General features: G+C 42.9%; 1 protein-coding gene across 2 annotated transcripts in view; it reads right to left on the bottom strand.

The window, feature by feature from the left end:
- The window catches only part of ptprn2 (protein tyrosine phosphatase receptor type N2), a 771,544-nt gene that overhangs the window by 550,376 nt on the left and 196,727 nt on the right, over nt 1–24,441 (bottom strand). For both annotated transcript variants that reach the window (XM_052016228.1, XM_052016227.1), the window contains exon 3: nt 8,031–8,144. In XM_052016228.1, the coding sequence (XP_051872188.1) occupies nt 8,031–8,144 (114 nt within the window). The remainder of the gene's footprint in view (nt 1–8,030; nt 8,145–24,441) is intronic.

Here is a 24,441-nt window from a genome sequence, read left to right on the forward strand (position 1 = left end):
TGACTAGCAAACTCGTAACTGACACAGTTTCGATTAGCTTGTTACACAGCCAAAACCGCTCTCTATCCTTCACCACAAGTTACTAATGAGTCCAAGATGGAATTCAGGAGAAACCTCTTCACCCTGAGAGAGGTCAGAATGTGGAATGAAAAGCTGAGGCCAACACCATTATTGTATTTAAGGCAAAGCCTAATAAGCACGAGAGGGTAGGAGGGACAGAAGTTATGTTCATAGAATCACAGAGGAGCACAGCACAAAAGCAGGCCTTTCTGCTCACTGAGTCCATGCCCATCATCAAGCACCCATTTTGCACTAATCCTACCTTAACCCCCAGATTCTACCACTCACCTACACGAGGGGTGGGGTTCAAAGCAAAGTTAAAGTTGAGTTTATTGTCTTATGCACAAGTACATGTATGCACAGGTGCAATGAAAAACATACTTGCAGCAGCATCACAGGCACATAGCATCATATAAGTAGCAGTCACAAGAAAAATATAAACTAAACATAAATGATACACAATTCTTACAAGAAAGAACACAATAAGAACAAAAAAAAAGTCCATTTTCATGCAAAGTGATCATTGTGTTGCTAAACTATAGTGATTAGGGTTGTGCAGGTTGATTCAAGAATCGAATGCTTGAAGGGAAGTAACTGTTTTTGAACTTGGTTGTGTAGGACTTCAGGCTTCTGTACCTCCTGCCCGATGGTAGCTGTGAGAAGATGGCATGGGCGGGATGGTTGGGATTTTTGATGATGGATGTAACCTTCTTGAGCAGCGCCTCCTGTAGATACTACGAATGGTAGGAAGGGATGAGTTCACTACTCTCTGCAGCTTCTTACGTTCCTAGTTTGAGACTCGTGGGAGGAGGCTTGGTGGATCCAAATTGCTGCCATTGGCCAGTTGAACCTAATGGCCTCTTTTTATGCTGTGGATTCAACTTAATGTAACATATTAGAACAGAGAACATAGAACATTACAGCACAGTACAGGCCCTTCGGCCCATGATGTTGTGCCAACATTTTATCCTGCTCGAAGATCTATGTAACCCTTCCCTCCCGCATAGCCCTCCATTTCTCTATCATTCATGTGTCTGTCTAAGAGTCTCTTAAATGTCCCTAATGTATCTGCTCCCACAACCTCTGCCGGCAGTGCGTTCCACGCACCCACCGCTCTCTGTGCAAAAAACATACCTCTGACGTTCCCCCTTATATCTTCCTCCAGTCACCTTAAAACTATGTCCCCTTGTGTTAGCAATTTTTGCCCTGGGAAAACATTTCTGACTGTCCACTCAACCTATGCCTCTTATCATCTTGTACACCTCTGTCAAGTCACCTCTCATCCCCCTTCTCTCCAAAGAGAAAAGCCCTAGCTTATTCAACCTATCCTCATTAGACATGCTCTCCAATCCAGGTAGCATCCTGGTAACTCTGCTCTACACCCTCTCTAAAGCTTCCACATCCTTCCTATAATGAAGTGACCAGATTTGAACACAATTCTCCAAGTGTGGTCTAACCAGAGTTTTATAGAGCTGCAACATTACCTCCCAGCTCTTGAACTCAATACCCCGACTAATGAAGGCCAACACACCATATGCTTTCTTAACAACCCAATAAACCTGCATGACAACTTTGAGGGATCTATGGACATTGACCCCAAGATTCCTCTGTTCCTCCACACTGCTAAGAGTCACATATTAATGAGAAGCAGCTTAGGTACAGGCACAGTAGTGGTCCGAAACACAAACTGCTCCTTTGCTTCATGCTTTTGGATGATATGGTAAGGCAGTAGCTATTTTTCCATCTGCACTGCAAGGCTGTTTCCATCCTAAATGAATATGTTGGGCTGAAAAGCTTTCTTGCTTCATAGTTACATCTCATGGTGGCATTAGTGATTCCAATTAAGTGACAGGTATATGATGGGACAAGTAATTGCATTCTTCATATGTTTATCCAACACATGATAGGGAACACAAAATAATCAACAGCTGCTTGAAGACATCAACACCTTCTAATTTCCTTTAATAGACCTTCTGTTCAAACAACTTTGATGTGCATGTTTACAAATCTCTCAAATAACTCTGCTACCAGCAATGCAGATGACAGTCATCAAAGATACAGGCTGTTCACCATCTGATCTATTAACAATAGCAACATATAGTCAGCAGGATTGATATTATAATGGCCACGTCCACTGTTCCAATAAATATTGGGAAGTGGCTCACCATCTGGGTTCCAAAGGATTAATTACCATGGACCCATTTACTAAATGTGTATGAATCATAGTGTGTATTTTTTTTAATTGTTACTATTCATTCTCAGGATGTGGGAGCAGTTGGTAAGGAGGGCATTTGTTTCCTGTATACAGTTGCCCTCTGGTAGGTGATGGCAGACTTCCTCCTTGAACTGCTGCAGTCTGTGCACCAAAGATGCAGTCCACAAATGATCTGCTGGAAGATCTCAGCGGGTTGAGCAGCATCTGTGGGAGGAAAGGGATTGTCAACATTTCGGGTTTTCGACCCAAAACATTGACAATTCCTTTCATCCTGCAGATTCTGCTCCACCCACTGAGTTCTTCCAGCAGACTGCTTGTTGCTCCAGATTCTAGCATCTGCAGTCTCTTCTGTCTCCAAAGATGCAGTCTAATCAGGAGTTGCAGGTTACACATCCAGCAGCAATGAAGGAACAGCCATAGGTTTGCAGTTGAGGCTTGTATGTGACTTGGAGATGCTGGTGTTCCCGTGTGCCTATTACCTTTGTCCTTCCAAGTGCTTGAGCTCAGAGATTTGGGAGATGGTCCACAGATCATAAGTTATTGCCGTACAATCACCATACAGATAATCAACTGTATCTTTCTAGACAGGTGAAAAGTACTCTGTCACATGCCTGTCTTTTGCCTTCTGCGAAGATGGAGAGGCTTTGGAAAGTCAAGTGGCAAGCTCTTGTCACAGGTTATATAGCCTGTTATTTGGCTGACTGAGCTCGTGGGTGAGCACCCCCCCCCCCCCCAAGCTGTGAATTGTGTTACAAAAGATGAGGAAGTCAAGAATAGGGGAGTTAGTTCTCTCAAGTTGCCATTGATCAACTTGTGTGGCTTCACAAATTTGGATCTTGAAACAGAAGCTTATTGGAGGCCCAAGAGGTTTTTAGTTAAGGGTAGTGGGAGATGGGATTTGCTGTTATGTTCCTAAAATGGAGCCACCTTCATTAGTGCTGCAGGCTTTGAACAGTTTTCACTTGTTAGGTCTAACAAATTTACCTAAAACCTAAGCTGCCAGGAAAGAAAAAGGAAGTTCTCCATTAGCTTTTGGCTCCCAGCATCTAGCTCCTTACTCTTGAGATGTTTTCACCCATATTACTCTCAGCTGACCAGATCAGTGGTCTGCAACGTCCTTGTCTAGTAGCAGAAAAGGCAATTAGGTCAGTGATCATGCACATATTTGGCCTTTTGGAAGGCTTTTGATAAAGTCCCACACAAGTTGGTCACAAGGTGTTGCACACAAATTTATGGGTAAAATACTGACATGGGACAGGAAGCAAATGTTTTCGAGGTGGGCACATTAGCAACATTTAAAAGCCATCGAGATAAGTACATGGATAGGTGAGGTTTAGAGGACTATAGGCCAAATGCAGGCAGATAAGATATCATTATTAGTCACATGTACATCAAAACACATAGTGAAATGCAACTTTTGCTTAGTGCTCTGGGGACAGCCCGCAAGTGTCGTCACGCTTCCGGCACCAACATAGCATGCCCACAACTTCCTAACCCATATGTCTTTGGAATGTGGAGGAAACCGGAGCACCTGGAGGAAACCCACACAGACATCGGGAGAACATACAGATAGCGGCAGGAATTGAACCTGGGTCACTGGCACTGTAATAACGTTACGCTAACTGCTACACTACTGTGCCTGCCCACTAGCTCGCTGGGCATCACAGTTGACATGGATGAGTTGGGCTGAAGGGCCAGTTACCGTGCTGTATGACCCTATATAGTGTGAGTCAACCAATCTTTCTTTGATTGGCAAATTGTGACTACTGGTGTACTGTGAGGATCAATGTTTGGGCCCCAGGTAGTCACAATCTATTTCAAAGACTCGGGTGAAGAAACCATTGTCCTATTACAAAGTTTGCTGATGGAAAAAAAAACTAAATGGGATTTTCATTAGGGAGAAGCATGTAAAGAAGCTTGAAGGCAATATGGAGAAACTGGGAGATGTTGATGGAGAGAACGGGTTACAGGGAAACATATAGGGAAATGGGACTGATGGGAATGTTCTCAGAGCCGTCAAAGACTCGATGGGCTGAATAGCCTCTTAGCAAATATTAAAGGAACTAAATTCAGATATAACAGCTGGAAAAAACTGCACATCCTATTTACAACCAGAACTTAATGTTGCATTTCAAAAGCACAGGCCAGGATTTAGAATATCGTGCTCCTCGCATCTCATCACCAAAAACTCTCATTCACAATTTTTGATTTTTAATACTGACTGCATTATCCTAATACTCCATCTGCATTGAAAGTTCAAAGATGATAAATCCTTTGAACTTCTCCAGATTTGAGCGCAGTTTGCTTTTCAGGACATTAGTGCAGTCTGTACTAATAATGTTTGCATGTTTGCATAGACGCAAACTGCCATTGTCATAGCAACACACTGCCATGGTACCGAATCACATGCCACTGAAATTATTGCTCAGCAAATAAATATTTGCCTCTACAACATGGTCATTAGTCTTCACTATTATCTTAACCTAATGTTGAGCCAAGCTGCCATAATATTTGATTAGTCTCTTCTATCCCTTCTCATGAAGGCCTGTGAGACCAGTTTAAGAAATCAGTGCCAGAAAAAAATCAAAGTACAAAAATGTCACACCATGGTAGATTTTATCTGACCTCCTGCTTCACAGGTCTCCATTCTCACATTCTCCATGTATCAGTCATGGATCGAGCTACTCTATCCCGCTGCAGGGAGGAGTGCATATTCATAGAGCTGCATTAAATAGTAATGAAGTTAGCTTTTTCGGATCCAACACCAAGGACACAGTAAAATAAAAACAGAAAGTGCTGGAAATACTCAACAAGTTAGGTCGCATCTGTGGGAAGAGTGTCAGCTTGAAGGCCCTCCGTCAGAACAGCAGAGATGACAATCACTTAATACTGAGAGCAAGTGCTATCCTGCAACATATTCCATTTTCTTTCCTTCCTTCTGTTTATATGATTTGTTGACTGTTTCTGTTTTCAGAGAACTCCAGTACAGGTTTCAATACAGGTTCCAACCCCTTCTGATTCAAAATAGATTGTTAAATCTTACAGGCAGCGAGCTCCTTGTTCACATCGACATTATTGGCTGTGGTCCATTGGAACCTTGATTCGGTCACAGCATTGTGCATTGGGGTCTTGTCTACCCCCTCAGTGGCTCCCTTCCAGAGAGATGCTTGGGACCAGTGTCAGTCCATTTGAACTTAAAGTTTGGCATCTGCCTTTGGGTTTTCAGTTTGTCTTTGGCTTCGTCTCACTCTCTTAGAATACATTTGTCTGATTGAATGATATTCCATGCTGCTTCCAGAATTCCATATCTATCTCATGGTCGTTTATAATTTGCCTTCATAACCTTCCAGGGAAGCAAATGTCATCTTACAGAGGGCAATCTGTCTTACATGAGGTGTTATTAGAATAGCCTTTAACATTTGCCTGATCTAAATAAAATGGGACCTTGCCCATGGACTCTTGTCTTGCAATATGATATTTGTGCTGTACATAGAGGATTCTCAGGTCTTTGATGGAGTTCATCTTGATCTTCGGTTCTTGCCCCATATTTATTTTCTCAGAGGAAAAATTCAGGCAAACCTTTCCTACATTGAATTGGAATTGGTTGCAATACAGTGAAGAGGTTTTGTTTGCACGCCATCCAGACAGATTATTCCATACACAAGTACATCGAGGTAGTAAAAAGGAAAACAGAACGCAGAATATAGTGTTCCAGTTAAAAAGCAGTGCAGATAGACAAATAAAATGAAATGATGCAGATTGGGAGATCAAAAGTTCATCTTTAGCATATGAAAGGTCTGTTCAAGCGTCTGATAACAGTGGTATAGAAGCTGTCCTTAGCTTGGTGGTATGGGCTCTGAAGCTTTTGTATCTTCTGCCAAATCTGTACAGGGAAATGGACAGTCGACATTTGGTTCAAGTCCCTTCTGGATTCCAGATCTTTAGTCAAGATGAAGGGCCTTGACCCAAAACATCAACTGTCCATTTCCCTCTGCAGATGCTGCCTGACCCACTGAGTTCCTCCAGCAGGTTGTTTGATACTCACTTGAAAGGTGTGCAAGTCCACATGGCTTCATCTGGAAGGAGCACTCAGAGCCTTAGTTGGTGGTAAAAGGACAGGTGTTGCATTTCCTGCGCTTGCGGAGGAAGATGCTATGGGAAGGGGTGTTGGGGTGATTAAGCAGCAGAATCAGGGATTCACAAAGGAATATTAAAAGCAGGGGTGTGGTGAAGTTCCATGAGCTGGAAGAAATGTGGAGTGATCTGACAAAAGTAGAACTTGGTGGGGTGGGAGATGAAGACAAGAGGAACTCTACTGTAGTTCTGGGAGAGAGGGGAACAGGCAGAAATATGGGAAGTGAGGTGGAGAGAACAAGACGGAGAGAAATCCTTGGGTGAGGGAAAAGGAAGACATCTCAGAATTGGTATAAAAGGTGGCCATGGCAGAACGATTGTATTGGAGAGATTACAAGAATGCAACAGAGGGGGAACTGGTGGATCTGTTGCCTTACAGCGTCGGTGACCCGGGATCAATCCTGACCTCCAGTGCTGTCCATGTTCTCCGTGACCATGTGTATTGTCCCATGGATTTCTCTTGGCTTCCTCCCATATCCCAAAGACAGGTGTGCTAGTTGGTTAATTGCCCTTATTGTGAAGGTGGGTAGTAGAATCTACGGGATAGAAGGGATTAATGGGATTGTGAAGAGAATAATTTGGGATTAGTGCAAGATTAGTGTAAATGGGTGCTTGATGGTCTGCATGGATTCCATAGAACCATACAGCACAAAACAGGCCCTTCGGCCCACCGTGTCGTGCCGTCCATCAGACCACCCTCACACTACCTAACCCCTTCCTCTCAATGGTCTAAAGGACCTATTTCTGTGCTTGATGACACTGACTTCTTACTGGAACCAGGGCGGAAGTGACAAACAGTTTTGGGATGAAAAGTCCTAACAGCAAGGGGGATTAGAGGAAGTGTGTCCAAGCTGGTTGGAAGTCAGAGAATTTGTATTGGATATTGGTCATCAGCCTTCCCTATATTACTGCTTGTGAACACCACAGATTTTAATTCAACTGCTTATCATAGAGAGCTGTGCCTGATTTGGAGAGAACAGTTATTGCTTTGTGCTTGATTAATAGACTGTCTACAAACTAGTTAGTACATTCCAAAGTTAGCTGAAGGTCTGAGGAGTTTGAATTCTCAAACTGTTTATTACTAAAATACCATTGCTGACTTTGACCAGGTTTAACTTGGATGCTCATTGTTTACTTCCATGGATGATCTGACCTGCTTCATCCTGGAGTTGGTGGGTTTTCACAGCTGAGCAACCTCTGTTCGGACATACTAAAGTGCCATTTACTCAGCTTGTAAACAGCCCACTTTCACCTGTCAAGCAGCATTTAAATTCAATGACGATCAAGTCAATTATTTAGTGGAACAGCATGATTGCACAAACCACTTACGATGCTGAGCAAATTCTGAAACTGTTTCAAATTTCATTTCTCTACATCACATAATGAAGATTTTAAATTTATATGACAATTTCCATAGTACTCAAACCATTTCAAAGCACTGTACAATCAATCAAGCAGTTTAAAAGAGTAATCAGATGTAGAATATACGTGACTTTTCCCAAATATCTCAATAATCTGACATATCCCATGATGTAACTAACCCTTGTGAGGGTGAGACACATAACTGGTGTTCTATTAAAAGCTGCTGTTTAAAAAGATAAACATCCTACTTAATGAGTACCTTTGAGGGACAGTTCCTGTAGGATATCACGGAGGCGCTGAAGATCGTTTGGTGAAACTTCGTATTTGAATACGTCTATCGCCGTGACCAGCTGACACCTCCCAAATATTCCATCTGCAAAAACAACAGGAAGCTTCCTGAATTATTGTTCAAAGATCTATGCATCTCTTATGGCATTGTCTACATAAAGAAAGGGGAATAAGGCATATATTCATCATCACACAAACTGAAGGACCTTTCAGTTTAAGTTGACATATCGAAAAACAATCTTAATTAATAGCGAACATAACGTGCAGAGAGAGGGAAAGCATGTCACTATGACACGCGTATTCAAGCTCGAAAACGAGCACTGCCACCTAACATTAACGATTTTAGTTTGAATTAGTCATTGAAAACTCAGAGAGGAGCACTGGGAGATGATCAATATACTAGTCACAAAGCTAATTACAGCATATTCACGACATTCCTGTTCAAGCTGTCAGCTATGGTCAAGTGTGGAATATAAATTGCACTTTATTGTTTATCCTCTCCCCGCACAAGGAGACTGCAATAATCTTAACTTGCTGGGTTTATTACAACATTGATGTCAATGCGGCTCACAGACTGCATGCGTGATTGAAACAAATTTAATCAATGTGGCATGAGGAGAAATATTGAAAATGGAGGGGCCCAGCAGATTGTAGGATAAAAGCACAATGCCACTGAATACTGTAAAACACATCCATTTGTAGAACAGTTTCTCGACTATATAAACCCTGAAGTGTTTCAAAGTTGAGTTTAAATTGACATTATTGTCATTTGCACAAGTATTTGAACGCACCGGTGCAATGAAAAACATACTTGCAGCAGCAAAACAGGCCTATAGCATCATATGAGCAACATTCACAAGAAAAGCATAAATTGAGCATAAATTGAACATAAATTATACACAATTTTTACAAGATAGAACACAATTAGAATTAAAAAAAACAACAAAGTCCATTTGAGTGCAAAGTGGTCACAGTGTTGCTAAACTGTAGTGATTTGGGTTGTGCCATTTGGTTCAAGAACTGAATGGTTGAAGGGAAATAACTGTTCTTGAAGCTGGTGGTGTGGGACTTCAGGCTTCTGTACCTCCTGCCCAATGGTAGCTGCTAGAAGATGGCACGGCCTGGATGGTGGAGATCTTTGATGATGGATGTTGCCTTCTTGAAGCAACGCCTCCTGCAGATACTACCGATGGTGGGGAGGGATGTGCCCATGATGTATTCAGCTGAGTCTACTACTCACTGCAGCTTCTTATGTTCCTGCACATTCAGACCATGATGCAGCCAGTCAGGATACTTTTCAACCAATAAGTTTTATAGTTAATGATGTACAAACATAGCCACTGTTATCAAATGTAGCAGCCAGTTTGCAAAGAACAACGTCCCACAAACTGCAATATGATTTTGTTTTCATTAATTTGCAGGAAGTGGATGTCACTGACAAAGCCAGCATTTATTGCCCATCCCTATCTGTGCCAACAATGAGGAGGCAGTCAAGAGTTAACCACAATGATGGGTTTGGAGTCACATATGGGATGGACCAGGTAGGGATCAACAAATAAGAAGCTGGAGGAACTCAGTGGGTTAGGCAGCATTTGTGGAGGGATATGGGCAGTCAGCGTTTCGGCCGAGACACTTGATCTGGACTGAAAGACAGAAGGGAAGAAGTGGAGCAAGAGCTAGCGAGTGATAGGTGGATCTTGGTATGGATCTATTTAGAACCATAGAACAATACAGCACAATACAGGCCCTTCAGCCCACCATGTTGTGCCACCCTTCAAACCACACCTAAGACTATCTAAGCCCTTCCTCCCACATATCCTTCTATTTTAAATTCCTCCATATGCTTATCTAACAATCTCTTGAACTTGACCAACATAGCAGCCTCCACCACCACCCCAGGCAGCGCTTTCCATCCACCAGCCACTCTCTGGGTGAAAAACCTCCCTCTGACATCTCCCTTGAACTTCCCACTCATTACCTTAAAGCCATGTCCTCTTGTTTTGAGCATTGGTGCCCTGGGAAAGAGGTGCTGGCTGTCCACTCTATCTATTCCTCTTAATATCTTGTATACCTCTATCATGTCTCCCCTCATCCTCCTTCTCTCCAATGAGTAAAACCCTAGCTCCTTTAGTCTCTCCTCGTAATCCATACTCTCTAATCCAGGTAGCATCCTGGTAAATCTCTTCACCCTCTCCAATGCTTCCACATCCTTCCTATAATGAGGCGACCAGAACTGGACACAGTACTCTAAGTGTGGCCAAACCAAAGTTTTGTAAAGCTGCATCATTACTTCGCGGCTCTTAAACTCAATCCCACGATTTATGAAAGCTAACATCCCGTAAGCTTTCTTAACTACCCTATCTACCTGTGAGGCGACTTTCAGTGATCTGTGGATATGAACACCCAGATCCCTCTGCTCCTCTACACTGCCCAGAATCCTGCCATTTACCTTGTACTCCGCCTTGGAGTTTGTCCTTCCAAGGTGTACTACCTCACACTTCTCTGGATTGAACTCCATCTACCACTTGTCAGCCCAGCTCTGCATCCTATCAATATCCCTCTGTAAGCTTCGACAGCCCTCCACACTATCCACAACACCACCGATCTTTGTGTCATCTGCAAACTTGCTAACCCAGCCTTCCACCCCCTCATCTAAGTCATTAATAAATATCACAAAAAGTAGAGGTCCCAGAACCGATCCCTGTGGGACACCACTAGTCACAGCCCTCCAATCCGAATGCAGTCCCTCCACCACAGCCCTCTGCTTCTACAGGCAAGCCAATTCTGAATCCACACTGCCAAGCCTCCCTGGATCCCTTGGCCTCTGACCTTCTGAAGAAGCCTACCATGCAGAACCTTATCAAACGTCTTACTAAAATCCATGTAGACCACATCCACTGCACTACCCTCATCAATCTTCCTGGAGAGATTTCACTGAAGAGATTAGTGAGGGGTTAGCACCAAGAAATCCATCTCTGGTCAGTTGCACTAGATGTGTTATACATTCATGCCAATGCCTTGAACTCTGCCTCTGAAATTGATTTGACTGAAGTCAGTTCTGATGTGATGGTAGGGTTTTAGTGCTACTGACTGGAGATGACTCTAGACTCCAGACAACTCTGCTTCAGTGATGTTAATTAAGGGCTCTTTTATATCCACCTGAGAGAAAAGAGAGCCTCAGTTTAAACTTTCTTCCCAAAAGCAAGACCCCCAACACTACAGCATTCCTTCAGTTCTGAGCAGGTCTGTTAACTTCACCTCTGTACTCAGCTTTCTTGGGTGGGACTTGAAACCATGACCCTTGGACTCAGATGTGAAGATGCTGGAGCACAGCCACAGTTCATTATACAATTTTTGCATGATGTAGCCTTCAAGATGTAACATTGAATTCAACCATTTCAGGGAATTTTATTTTCTCTGTTTGTAACAGAACTGGCCAGTTCTATTTTTGGTTATGCACCAGTAATATCTGCTCAATTTTTCTCTCTCCACTGATCTGCTGACACTTTCTACGGCTCTGACCTGCATTTCACAGCTTTTTCACGTCCCTTTGTTTGTTTTCTCTCTCAAATATCCCTCACGAATCTATCAATCAGATGGCTTCATCAACAACTTATCAGCAGAGCAACCCCAGCCTCACACTATCAGAGGCTTCCTTCTGTCCTATCCTTCCCTTCCCCACCTTCTCTACAACTCCAAACTAACTTGTTTTTCTCTCTTTTCCAGTTCTGATAAAGGGTCTTCAACATGAGACATGAAGTGTGTTTCTTTGTCCATAGCTGGTGCTTAACCTGCCATGTATTACCAGCATTTTCTGTTTCTGTAACTTTGGCTCTATTCAAGTCAATATGAGTATTGGATGTTTGGATACCACACATTTGGATAAATTTATAGACATAAGTGGCATCAAGGGGTATGGAGAGAAAGTGGAAATATGATATTGAGATAGGTGTCCAGCGATGATCGTATTGAATGTCAGAACAGGCCAAATGGTCTACTCCTGCTCCTATTTTGTATGCTTCAATGAACAGGAAAGGCAGCAGGTCAGTTCCATTAGAAGCTTCTTGTTTTAGAACCAAATTGACTGAACAAGGATATTCAGTGAATTCAGAAAAGAGAAGAAAGGAAAGCTTGGAACTAGTCACAGTCATTCTGACACTTGCCTGCAATTAGGAAGAAACACATACAGATTTCTTTTCAGTGAGCTACAATGGTGAATAAATTTTAAAAGATTGTTGTTAAGTGTTCTGAGAACACACTTAGGCTGTGAGGGGCTCAGTACAGTGTTATTTTTTTGTCATTAATAATGGGACTGTGTCAAGACAGGATCTCAATGATTTGGGTCCACTGCATCATCATAACACAACACCCAGTTCCCGCTCACATCTCTTTTCAATAAATGGCTCCTTTCTACAATGCAACAATTTAAATATTAACTAAAATGTTGGAAACATTTAGGACCCTGCAATCATTCACATGCACCCAACAGACTAGGCATGGTCTCAGTTTTGACATCTCAGAAATCCCAGGCTTTTTACCCGGTTAGTCTGAGCAGATCTATCTCAGTCCCTTGACGCAGTAGTGGAAAATTACCCAAGGCCCCTTCCTCTTGGTTAGGAAGCAGTGAATTCTGGCAATAAAAACTTGTTGTGTCTGTTAGGTTCGGGTGGTATTAGCTCTCATTGTTGGGCCATTTCGAACTAAAGATACCAGCATTCACACCCCCCAGCCTGAAGTGAGAAACAACATCTTGCATGAGGAGGTACAAGAGGCTACAAGTGCTGAAACCTGGAGCAAGACAAACCAGCTGCTGGAAGAATTCAGCGGGTCAGGTAGCATCTGTGGAGGGAAATGGACAGTTGATGTTTGAGGTCGAGACCCTTCATCTGGACTGGATGAGGGGCCAGAGGAGGCAACACTTGAGGAGCAAGTTTCTCTGCAAATCACTTGGTACCTCAAGGGAAGGAGGGAGAGAAAACAAGAAGAAATAAGGAAGAAAACTCAGACAAATGGAAAATGTAAGGAATTATTATAGGCTATGGACTGTGACATTCAGAGTAGTTGGTTAGAGTGCAAGAACTCTGCTGAGAGTAACTGAGGCTACCAACCAATTCAGCCAAACTTGAACTTGCTTTGTTCACTTTTGGGATCTGGATGCCACTGGGAAGGCCAGCATATATTGCCTTCACAAATTGTCCTTGAAAAGGTGGTGTGAGCCACTTTCTTGAAGAGCTGCAGCCCTTCTGGTGAAGGTAACCCCAGAGTGCTAGAGAGGAGGGAGTTCCAGGACACAGACCCATCAAAGATGAAGGACTAACAATATATTTCTGAGTCAGGATATTGAGCAACTTGGAGGGAAATCAGTAGATACTGGAAAGGGTGAAGAAAAGACTCAAGGATATTACTGGGACTGGAGAGCTCGAGTTAGAAGGAGAGGCTGGATAAGCTGGGACTGTAAAGTGCAGGAGGTAGAAGGGTGACTTTATACAGATATATAAAATGACGAAGGGTGTAGATAAGGTGGATGCTCAAGTCTTTTTCCCAGGATACGCGAGTCTAAATTTTGAGGACGTAGATTTAAGGTGAGGGGAAAGATTTAAAAGGGACCTGAGGGGCAACTTTTTCCACACAGAGAGTGGTTGGTATATGGAGTGAGCCACCCGAGGAGGGTGTGGGCAGGGAGGGGGGGTGGTAAAATTACAACTTTTCAAAGATGCTTGAACAGGGTCATGGATAGAAAAGGCCGAGAGGGAGATAAGACACCGCAGATGCTGGAATCTGGAGCAACGAAATCTATTGGAGGAACTGAGTTCCTCTCCTGGGAGGAAAGGAATTGTTGACGTTTCAGGTCGAAGCTTTGCATCACGTCTTTGCTGAGTTCCTCCAGCAGATTATTTGTTAGGCATAGAGGGATATGGGCCAAGTGCAGGCAAGTGGGACCAGCTGAGATAGACATCTTGGTTGACATGGACGAGCTGAAGGGCCTGATTCCATGCTGTATTACTCTATGGTGTTCCGATGTATCTGCTGCCAGTCCTTCTCAATGGTAGAGGTTGTAGGCTTTGGAGGTGCTGTCACAATAGCTTAGGCGAGCAACTGCAGTGCATTCTGTTGACAGTACACATTGCAGCCACTAGATATTTTAGATATTAGATATTTATTTATTAGTCACACGTACATCGAAACATACAGTGATGCGTCTTTTTGCGTTACTGAGAATGTGCTTGGGGCAGCCCGCAAGTGTCGCCACTCTTCTGGCGCCAACATAGCATGCCCACAGCTCCTAACCTGTACGTCTTTGGAATGTGGGAGGAAACCAGAGCACCCGGAGGAAACCCATGCAGACACACGGGGAGAATGTACAAACTTCTCACAGACAGTAGTGGGAATTGAACCTGGGTCTCTGGCACTGTAATAGCGTTACGCTAACCAGTACACTGTGCCGGTGGTGGAGGGAATGGAGAAAGGGAGGAGAAAACTAGGTGGGCAGATGAGTGTGTGGGAGGAGAAGGCCAGGGGTGTGGGTTACCTGAAACTGGAAGATTCAATATTCACACCATTGGGTTGTAAACTGCCCAAGCGGAATACAAGATTGTTCTTTCAATCTGAGTTTGGGCTCTCTGCAGCAACGGCAAAGGCCGAGGACAAACAAGTTGGTTTGGGAGTGGGAAGGAGGGTTAAAATGACATGCAACTGGAATCTTGAGATGGCTGTTGTGGACAGAGCACAGTGCAACTGTCAATGCTTGGTTTCACATTGCGAGCACTGAGTGTGGTAGACCAGGTTGGAAGAGGTGCAGGTGAACCTCTGCCTCACTGGAATGGCTGTTTAGGTCCCTGGATGGTAGTGAGGGGAGAGGTTGTACTTGTAGGGGAAAGTGCCAAGGGACAGGGAGGGGTGGGTAGGTAGGTAGTAATGAGAGTTGGGAGCAGATGAGGAAGTCCCAAAGAGAGTGGTACCTGCAGAAAGCAGAAAGGAGGGGAAGATATGACTGGTGGTGTGATTGCAATGGAGCACTCCCACTCCATCACAGACACTTCAGCCCCCACCCCCTCCCCCCCACTGCATCACTGATGTCAGTCCTCAGCCTCCTCCACTGCCAGAAGTCCAAGCGCAAACTGGAGAAATAGCACCTCATTTTCCATCTTGGAACCTTGCAGCCTAACAGCATAAACATTGAATTCTCCCACTTTAAGAAATCCCCTCAACCCCAACACCCCCACACCACCCCCCCCCAACCATGCCTCTTTTCTTCCCTTTCCTCTCTCTTTTTTTCTACCCTTTTTTCCTCCTTACCTTTGATCCATCCCCCAGTGGATCTGCTCTCCCCTCTTCCCCCGCACCTGCCTATCACTATCTCTTACCTGCATCTACCTATCACCTCCTTGTGCCCACCCCGCCTCCCCTCTTTTGTCCACCTATCACTGCTGTTTTCCCTCCTATATATTGGGCTTCCCCTTTTTCCTATCTTTAGCCCTGAAGAAGGGTCCTGACCTGAAATGTTGACCACCTGTTTTTCTCCACGGATGCTGCCTGGCCTGCTGAGTTCCTTCAACATCATAGTGTTTTTCATTTAGATATTCCAGCATCTGCAGTCTTTTGTTTCTCTTGCAATGGAGCTGATGGGAATAGCGGAGGATGATGTATTAGATGCGGAGGCTGATGGAGTGAAAGGTGAGGACCAATACTGTTGTTCGGCCTCGGGGGGGGGGGGGGGGTTCAGAGTAGACATAAGGGAATATGGAGGAAATGTGTGTGAGGGTTCCATCAACTATGGCAGACAGGAAGCCACACTTCTGGAAGGAGGAGGACATTTCAGAAGCTCTAGAATAGAAAGGCCTCATCTTGAGGACAGATGCAATGTATTTGAGAAAAGGGGAATGCATCCTTACAGGAAGCAGGGTGGGAGGAGGTATAGTCGAGGTTCTTCCTATCACCCACCAACCTCCAACACTCCCCCCCCCCCCAATGTACTGAATGTAACGCTATATAGAACATAGAACAGTACAGCACAGGAACAGGCCCTTTGGCCCACGATATCTGCACCGAACACGATGCTGAATTACACTAAATCCCTTCTGCCTGTACATGATCCATATCTCTCCATTCCCTGCAGTTTCATGTGTCTAATGGCCTCTTAAAGACGACTATCATATCTGCTTCCTCCACCAGCACTGGCAGCTCGTTCCAGGCACCTATAACTCTGTAAAAAAAAAACTTGCCCTGCATATCTCCTTTAAATGTTCCTGCTCTCACCTTAAATGCACACCCTCTAGTATTTGACATTTCTACCCCGGGAAAAAGATTCTGTCTACTCCTCTCATAATCTTATAAACTTCTACCAGGTCTCCCCTCAGTCTTTGATGCTCCAGAGCAAAAAGCCCCATTTATCCAACCTCTTATAGCCCATATCTTCTAATCCAGGCAGCATCCTGGTAAACTTCTTCTGCACCCTTTCCAAAGCTTCCACGTCCTTTCTGTAATGGGGTGACCAGAATTGCACACAATACTCCAAGTGCGGCCTAACCAAAGTTTTATAGAGCTGCAACATGACTTCCTTACTCTTATACTCAATGCCCCAACCAATGAAGGCAAGCATGCCATATGCCTTGTTTACCACCCAATCTACTCACGTGGCCACTTTCAGTGAGCCATGGACTTGGACCCCAAGATATACTCACAATCCTTCCTGTTCCCTCTCAGTCTTGATGCAGAGTCCTGACTTGAAACTTTGACATACACTTTTTGCCTCTACAGATGCTACTTGATCTGCTGAGTTCTTACAGCATTCTGTTTCTGTTCACCCCACAATGTGCCTTCCCAAAAATCAAACAAACTGCAGAAGTGAAATTCCCAAATCGTCACCGCTTTTCACACCCACATAATCACTTCAGTTTGAGTGCTGTCTTATTCATTAATGTTGATTTCTAATTACGATAACTGAAATCTGTGTTTGGGGATGAATCAATTGCTGAATGTGTGAGTTACAAACTGTTCACACACAACGAGAGTTATCAGTTAGCAGTACTTGACTTGATTATTTGGCAAACTGTCCCAAGTTTACCTAAAGGGACATTTTGCACATCTTGCTGAAGCAGATGTATTCTCTCTCGTGGAAGCCGAGTAGCTCTTTTATAAGGACAGGGTTTTTTCAGATAACGAAGTTAATCAACTCAAAGAAGCATCTTGCACCCAGCTTTCTTAATCCTGGCCCTCTCTTGAAAATGAAATATACATTAAAACTATTTGTATCTTGGATTCCCTTCCTTGTAGTTTCATCCACAGTTCTAATGCTTTGGTTGATGTTTTTTCACCTGATTTGCTTCTAATTAATTTCAATTTCAAATCCATTTTTATCATACTACCATTTCTAATCCTCTTCACATTCTTGAAATTATCAAGAAGGTCATCTTAAAACCTTCAGTGTTGGAAAGAAATAACTGAGGTGAACTCAGTTCAGCACCATGTCCATGCTGTCTATTTCAACTCGTACACAAAGCATGAAGAGAAAGAGTGAACAGAAAGTTAAAGTTAATTAGACACCTCATAACATGTGAACATTAACATTAGGGCAGTGCATTTAAACTGCTCTTCCTCTGATGGTGGAAAGCGGAAACCCAACACCTCTCATTTTCAAAACCAGAAAATGCTGGAAACACTCATCAGGTCAGATAAGATTTATTACTGTCAGGCAGCACCCGTGAATAGAGAAACAGAGTTAACATTTCAGGTCGGCGAACCTTCATCAGACCATTTTGATAAATGATCTCTCACCTGAAATTTTAACTCTGTTTCTCTATCCACAGATACTGTCTGACCTGATGAATGTTTCCAGCATAGTGCAGAGGACTGTCAAAGGATACAGCAGGATATAGATCAGTTGCAGACATGGGTGGAGAAATGGCAAATGGAGTTTAATCCGGCTAAGCGTGAGGTGTTGCACTTTGGGAGATCAAATATAAAGGGACAGTACAGAGTTAATGGCAGGACCCTTAACAGTGTTGATGTACAGAGGGGTCTGGGGTTCAAGTCCATAACTCCCTGAAAGTAGTTGATAGGGTGGTAAAGAAGGCACATGGCATGCTTGCCTTTATTAGCAGAAGCACTGAGTTCAAGAGTCTGGAAGTTATGTTACAGCTTTACAAAACTCTGGTTAGGTTGCATCTGGAGTATTGCATTCAATTCTGGTTGCCCCATTATAGGAAGGATGTGGAGGCTCTGGAGAGGTTTGCCAGAATGCTGCCTAGAATAGAGGGAATGTGCTATAAGGAGAGATTGAACAGACTTGGGTTGTTTTCTCTGGAGTGGCAATGGGGAGACCTGATGGAAGATTATGAGAGGCAATGACAGAGTAGACAGTAGGTATCTTTCTCCCAGGGTCGAAATATCTAATTCCATAGGGCATGCATTTAAGGTGACGGAGGTAAGTTCAAAGGAGATGTGCGGGCCAAGTTTTTGTTTTACACAGAGTGCTGGGTGCCTGGAATGCACTGCCAGGGGTGGTAGTGGAGGCAAATATGGTTAAGGCTCTTAGATAGGCACATGAATGTGCAGAGAATGGAGGGATGCGGACATTGTGTTGCTACAAGTGATTAGTTTAGTTAGACATTTAATTACTAGTTTAATTAGTTCGGCAGAACATCATGGGCCTGTGCTGTACCTTTCTATGTTTTGTGTTCTATGTTCTAAAAAACTGCCTGTGTTGGAATTCAAAATATGAATAGAGGCCAAAAATGTTCAGCTCAGTTGGAAAATGAGATGTGGTGAATAAAACAGGCAGTACTGGATTGGAAAGGACAATCAGGCAAGTTGTATAATGGGGGACGAGTCTGATATTGCCAGTTCCATGCCCTCCCTCCTCTCCCCCAATCCAACTGGTTACTAATTCCACTCGGAAAATGCAGGTGTTAACTAAAACCACCAATTCCTGTAACAGGAGCGGAGTCTTCTGCAGCACAAAGAATGTGGATGGCTACTCCACATCATTCTGTTCAACAGGACCAAAAACCAGTTGAGGGATATGGCAGGCAACCAATATGACACCGTCTGATTCACACCATTCCATAGACTGAACATCAGCCCCAACAAAAGACAAAAGCATTTATTTTTAAGGCACGTTCTACATTGCTTTTAGAACGTGCCAACATGCTTTACAGCCAGAAAAGTACTTTCAAGATGAGGCTACTGTTGTAATACAGGGAACATGGCAGCCAGCATTTCACAGTGAGCTCTTACAAACAGCAACCATCTATTGATTATCTATTTTAACAACACTGAGTGATGGATAAGTATTGGCAACAGCAAAAACTAAAGGACTGATTCAATTTTACCACTATTTCTTGACAAAATAAACAAGATTTTACAATAATTTTTTATATATTTTAAAATAAAAGGCAAGTAAAATTCATTTATATAAAAATGAAACCAAGTAAGGGCCAGGGGAGATCTACTGGTGGTAGTAAGTACAAAGTAAGATATCTATCTCATAATAACCAGTTTCACTGACATTTTGGGAAAAGTATACCTATAATCTATGCAGATTTTCAGCAATATTTCAACCAAAAGCTGTGTTATTCCTTCCAATTTGCATTACAATTCAGAATTCCCTGTCAGAAGCAGAAGTGTATTGTCGGATTTACATGAAAAGGTTTTATATTCATTTCACATCTTCCATATCCCTTTCAGAATATCCTAAGATGCCTCGTTGCCTATGAGGATCTTTTGAAATGTAGCCACTGTTGTAATATCATAAATGTGGCTGTTAAATTCGTTCACAGCAAACTCTTACAAATACCAATGTAATACTGACCCGAGAATTTGGGTTTATCTTTACTAATGCTGTGTGACTGATGAATATAGGCCAGGATTAAGTCCCCTACACATCTTCAAACATCTAAGCATGTTCCTCCGCAACACTTTAGTTTTTTTATTTTCAATAAAATTTGTTAAAAGAAATAATGTTATTTTTACAAAAAGCAATTGTATCAGAGCATGGAGAAATTTTCTACTAGTGTTAACAATTTACAAAGCTTCAAATCTCATAACAATCGGTTCCACTAACATTTAATCTTTCTGGAGAAAAAGACATTACATTTAAATCCATGCAGATTTTTTGCTAAGTTTCTATCAAAAAGCAGCGTAACTCCCCCCTCTTCAAAATACTGCTGTGCAGCTTTTAATACATTGGATTTGGATGCCCTGGTAATGCTGGCATTTATTGTCCATCCTTAATTGCCTCTCAATTGCTACAGACCCAGGACTAATTTCTATCCATGAGTTAAGTGGCTTTATTTGACTCCTGAAGTGCACTTACATCGTTCTCTGCCATACCAGAAATCAGTCAATATGAATGTACTGGTAAAAAGTTTAAATTACTTTCTCTTCTGTGTGGAGGGCACATACTGTACAATGGATCATCCAAAAGGCAGCACCTCTGACAGTGTAACACTCTCTCAGTATTCAAACGCAGAGGTTTACTCCAGAACAGTGTTGCCAACATGGACTTGCTATTTTACATTTAAAAAAAATCACATTAATGTTTTGCCATTTTTTGCTGCTAATTCAGAAGTCATTGGGCAAGGATTTTAATAAACACTACGGCAATCAAGCAATCCTTTCGCCTTCCAACTAGATATTTTGAATTGTTAAGGGGTTGGAAACTATGATGTGTTGCTAGGAATGAGCTGTTATAGTTTACAGTAGTGCCTGGGAGCCAGTTTATGGGTGAGCCACTTGTTTTGGGCTTGTTTTGAATGGCAGAGGCACTTGCTTTCCTTGCAAAGCCTGGCAACATTAACTCAGAGGGAAGACGATTCTAATGTTGACCAGCAGAGATACATAATGGAATTATCTTGTAATATTTCCATGGAAAGGAGCACCTGAGCTACCCATACCCATAATTCTGGCTGGAATGAAGACAATCAGCAAAGAGGTGACAGAAAACCCAGAAGAGGTGGATACCCTTGCATTGCCCAGTCTCAAACGGAACACAATGACACATGACTATGAACACTTTTTTAATGCATCAATACTCAGAACTTTCACTCAGTTCCACTTTGCACCACAGGTTCCCATTTTTTTTTAAAGAAAGGATATACTAGCATTAGATGCAGTCCAGAAGAGATTCACCAGGCTAATTTGTGGGATTAGAGGGTTGTCCTATCATGAATGACTAAAAACAGTTGGATCTGTATTCTGTGGGGTTTGAGAGAATGAAGTGTGATCCTACTGAAATACAGGAGATCCTAAGAGGGCAGGACTGGGTAAATGCTGAGAGGTTTCAAATTGTAGGACAGTCTCAAACAAGGGCACATAATTACAAGGCAAGGGTGTGGTCATTTGAAACTGAAGTGCATAGGAATTTCTCCCCACAGAGCATGGTGGATATCCGGAATTCTTCATCCTGGGGGATTGGGGAGGTTAGATCACTGGAGGTATTTAAAGAGTACAATTATAAAAAACGTCTCCCTCCTTCTAATCTCAAGCTTCCTTGCAGTAAAGGCCTCAATGTCATATTATTGACATAACATTATTTTATTGTATCCACTTTAAAACTCTGCATACTTCCTTTTAAAGGATACCATATTTCATTTTTTTAAGATCATATTGTACAGTTGTGACTGTGTTCAGAGAATAAGGCAGTAAAGAAGCAGAACACTGCTCCAAAAAAGTCCTCCAACATGGATGTTTAATCACTAACACTGAGGCTAAACTTTCAGAGTTAATGCCTCAAACGTCTCCACGTGGTTAGATTGCTTCATAAACCTCCAGCGTTGGAAGTTTCTCTAAATACTGGGAATCCTGAAACCATTCTGCTTCCCTCCTCAAATCTCATTCCCCAGTATAACATGGTCGTAACACATCATGGCTCATTCTCCGCTTCAGTTCTTCTACCAAGATCTTCATCCATGCATTGTCACTTGCAGACCCAATTCTTCTTTCATTTAACTCACAGGATATGAGCAACAGTGGCAAGGCTAACATTAAAGGCCCAGCCTCAACTGCACTTGCATAGATCCACTTGCTCAGCCATTTCAGAGGGCAGTTGAGAATCAACCACATTGCTGTGGGTCTGAAGACACAAAGACTGTACTGGGTAAAGAAGGAAAGTAGTTTCTCTTCTACAAAAGACACAAGACCTGATGACCATTAAAATGTAGTTCTGGTTGGCTCCCCACATTCCCATCAACTTCTACCTTTCCTCCCCAGTTGTATCACCCAACTACAACTACAGGCAATTTACAATGGCCAATTAACCTAACAACCCACACATCATTGGGATGCGAGAGGAAACTGCAGTACCCAGAGGAAAAAATATGCAAGCTCCACACAGACAGTACTAGAGAACAGGACTGAACACAGGTCACGGGAGGTGAGGCAACAGCTCTACCAACTATGCCACAGTGCCAAACTTCCACAAACTTGACATTACCCAAACCTCTGCTGCTGATCCGAGTGCAGATCATCATCACCTGTACTCACTGGCCTACCTCAGCTCTGGATTAGACAATCGGCCAATTTTAAAACTACTTAGTTTGTGTCTCAGACATATGGCTCACAGAGATCTGTCTACTCCACAGCAAACAGAAAAGAGAGTCTTTTTAAAAAGTGAAGGAAGAAGAAACTACAACTTCTCCCAATCAAAGCAAGGCAATTTCTCCAGAAAAGAAATGCAGTGAGTGCAGGATGGTTACATATTAAGGAAGTGCATAAAAACAACCTGAACTACATACAGCCACGTGGGCTCTTAGCTTGAATGACAAGGGAATTGCCCAATTACCTCCATCTGCAGGCTCTTAGCTTGAATGATGGGAATTGGTCAATCACCTCCATTTATGGGTGCTAGGCTTGAATGACAGGGGAATTACCCAATCACCTCCATCTGCAGGCTCTTTGCTTGAATAACAGGAGAATTGTCCAATCCCCTCTATTCTCACTGCCTTCAGTGCTGCTACTAAATGCAAACCTTTTAAAATTTGTTCTCTTGATGTCAGCAGCTCTGGCATTTTATTGCCCATCACTAATGGCCCCAAAAGCTGAATTTCAAAGCAAGTCGAGTTCCCAAATGTTTGTAGCAACAGAAAGATATTGTTGGGTTTTTCTATTAAATGTTCCTGAATAAGCATTTATCAGCCCTTTTCCCACCCATAATCAGTCAGGTTTGCATTGCGTCTGAGTTTCTCCAGGCTTTAGCATCATAATTTGTTTTATTGAAAGGTTTGTTGTGTAAAATGAAAGAGCAATAGCAGGGAACCTTTCTACTGAACTAGTATTTGGAATCTCCTTCAGTGCCAAACTGCTGCTGTTGCTAAGCAACCAGACTAGACAACCTCTTAACAGATTTATAATGTTTCACTGGAGACCAGCAAGACAGACAAGGCCCTGCTGCTTAGGATGTGGTATGTGCAACTTAGCCATACAGTAGAAGTTGGACACCATCAGGACACACGTGTGTGTGGCAGAGTCTGCATGGTCTGTTTACACAGTTCTCTCGTGCCGAGAATTCCAAAGTTTCACAGCGTCCTGAGAGAAAAATTCTTCTTCTCAGTCAAGTATCTGACCTGATATTCTATTCCACTTTCCATCAACGGGGAGAAGTCCAGGCAAAATCCATCCTGTCAAATTTCCTCAGAATGTACATTATTGAGTATCCTGAGGGAGGGGAAAGTCTATATAAAATTCTTATTATATTTTCAGAAGTGCAAACATATATGTTTTGTGGAGTTTTGTGGAGAGGACAGAGTGCTGAATAGTAAATACACTTAATTGAAATAGGCCCACACAGGTGCTGCTTGATAAAGGCTTTGCTGAGTTCATAAAAGCAAACTAATGCATCATGAGGTGGTCAAGGACTATCTGCATAAATCCAGTGTAACACAGTAGTGTAGCAATTAGAGTAACGCTATTACAGTGTCAGGGACCGAGGTTCAGTTCCGGCTGCCGTCTGTAAGCAGTTTGTACGTTCTCCCAGTGTCTGTGTGGGTTTCCTCCGGGTGCTCTGGTTTCCTCCCACATTCCAAAGACATACAGGTTAGGAAGTTGTGGGCATGCTATGTTGGCACCCGAAGCATGGCGACACTTGTGGGCTGCCCCCAGAACAGTCTACGCAGAAGATGCATGTTCCTGTGGGTTTTGATGTACATGTGACTAATAAAGATATCTTATCTTATTTGTTCAGCTGAGCTACCACACAGCAGTGAGGGTTAATAGGAGAGCGCTCCATGGCTATGCGAGGACAGGAATGGATGGGGGAGGTGATAAACTTCCGGAGATCAAATTTGAAGGCAGAATACAAGGTTAATGGCAGGACTTTTAGCAGTGTGGAGGAACAGAGGAATTTTGGGGTCCACGTCCATAGATCCCTCAAGGTTGCCGTGCAGGTC

This window comes from Pristis pectinata, chromosome 5 (assembly GCF_009764475.1).
Source record: "Pristis pectinata isolate sPriPec2 chromosome 5, sPriPec2.1.pri, whole genome shotgun sequence".
NCBI lineage: Eukaryota > Metazoa > Chordata > Chondrichthyes > Rhinopristiformes > Pristidae > Pristis > Pristis pectinata.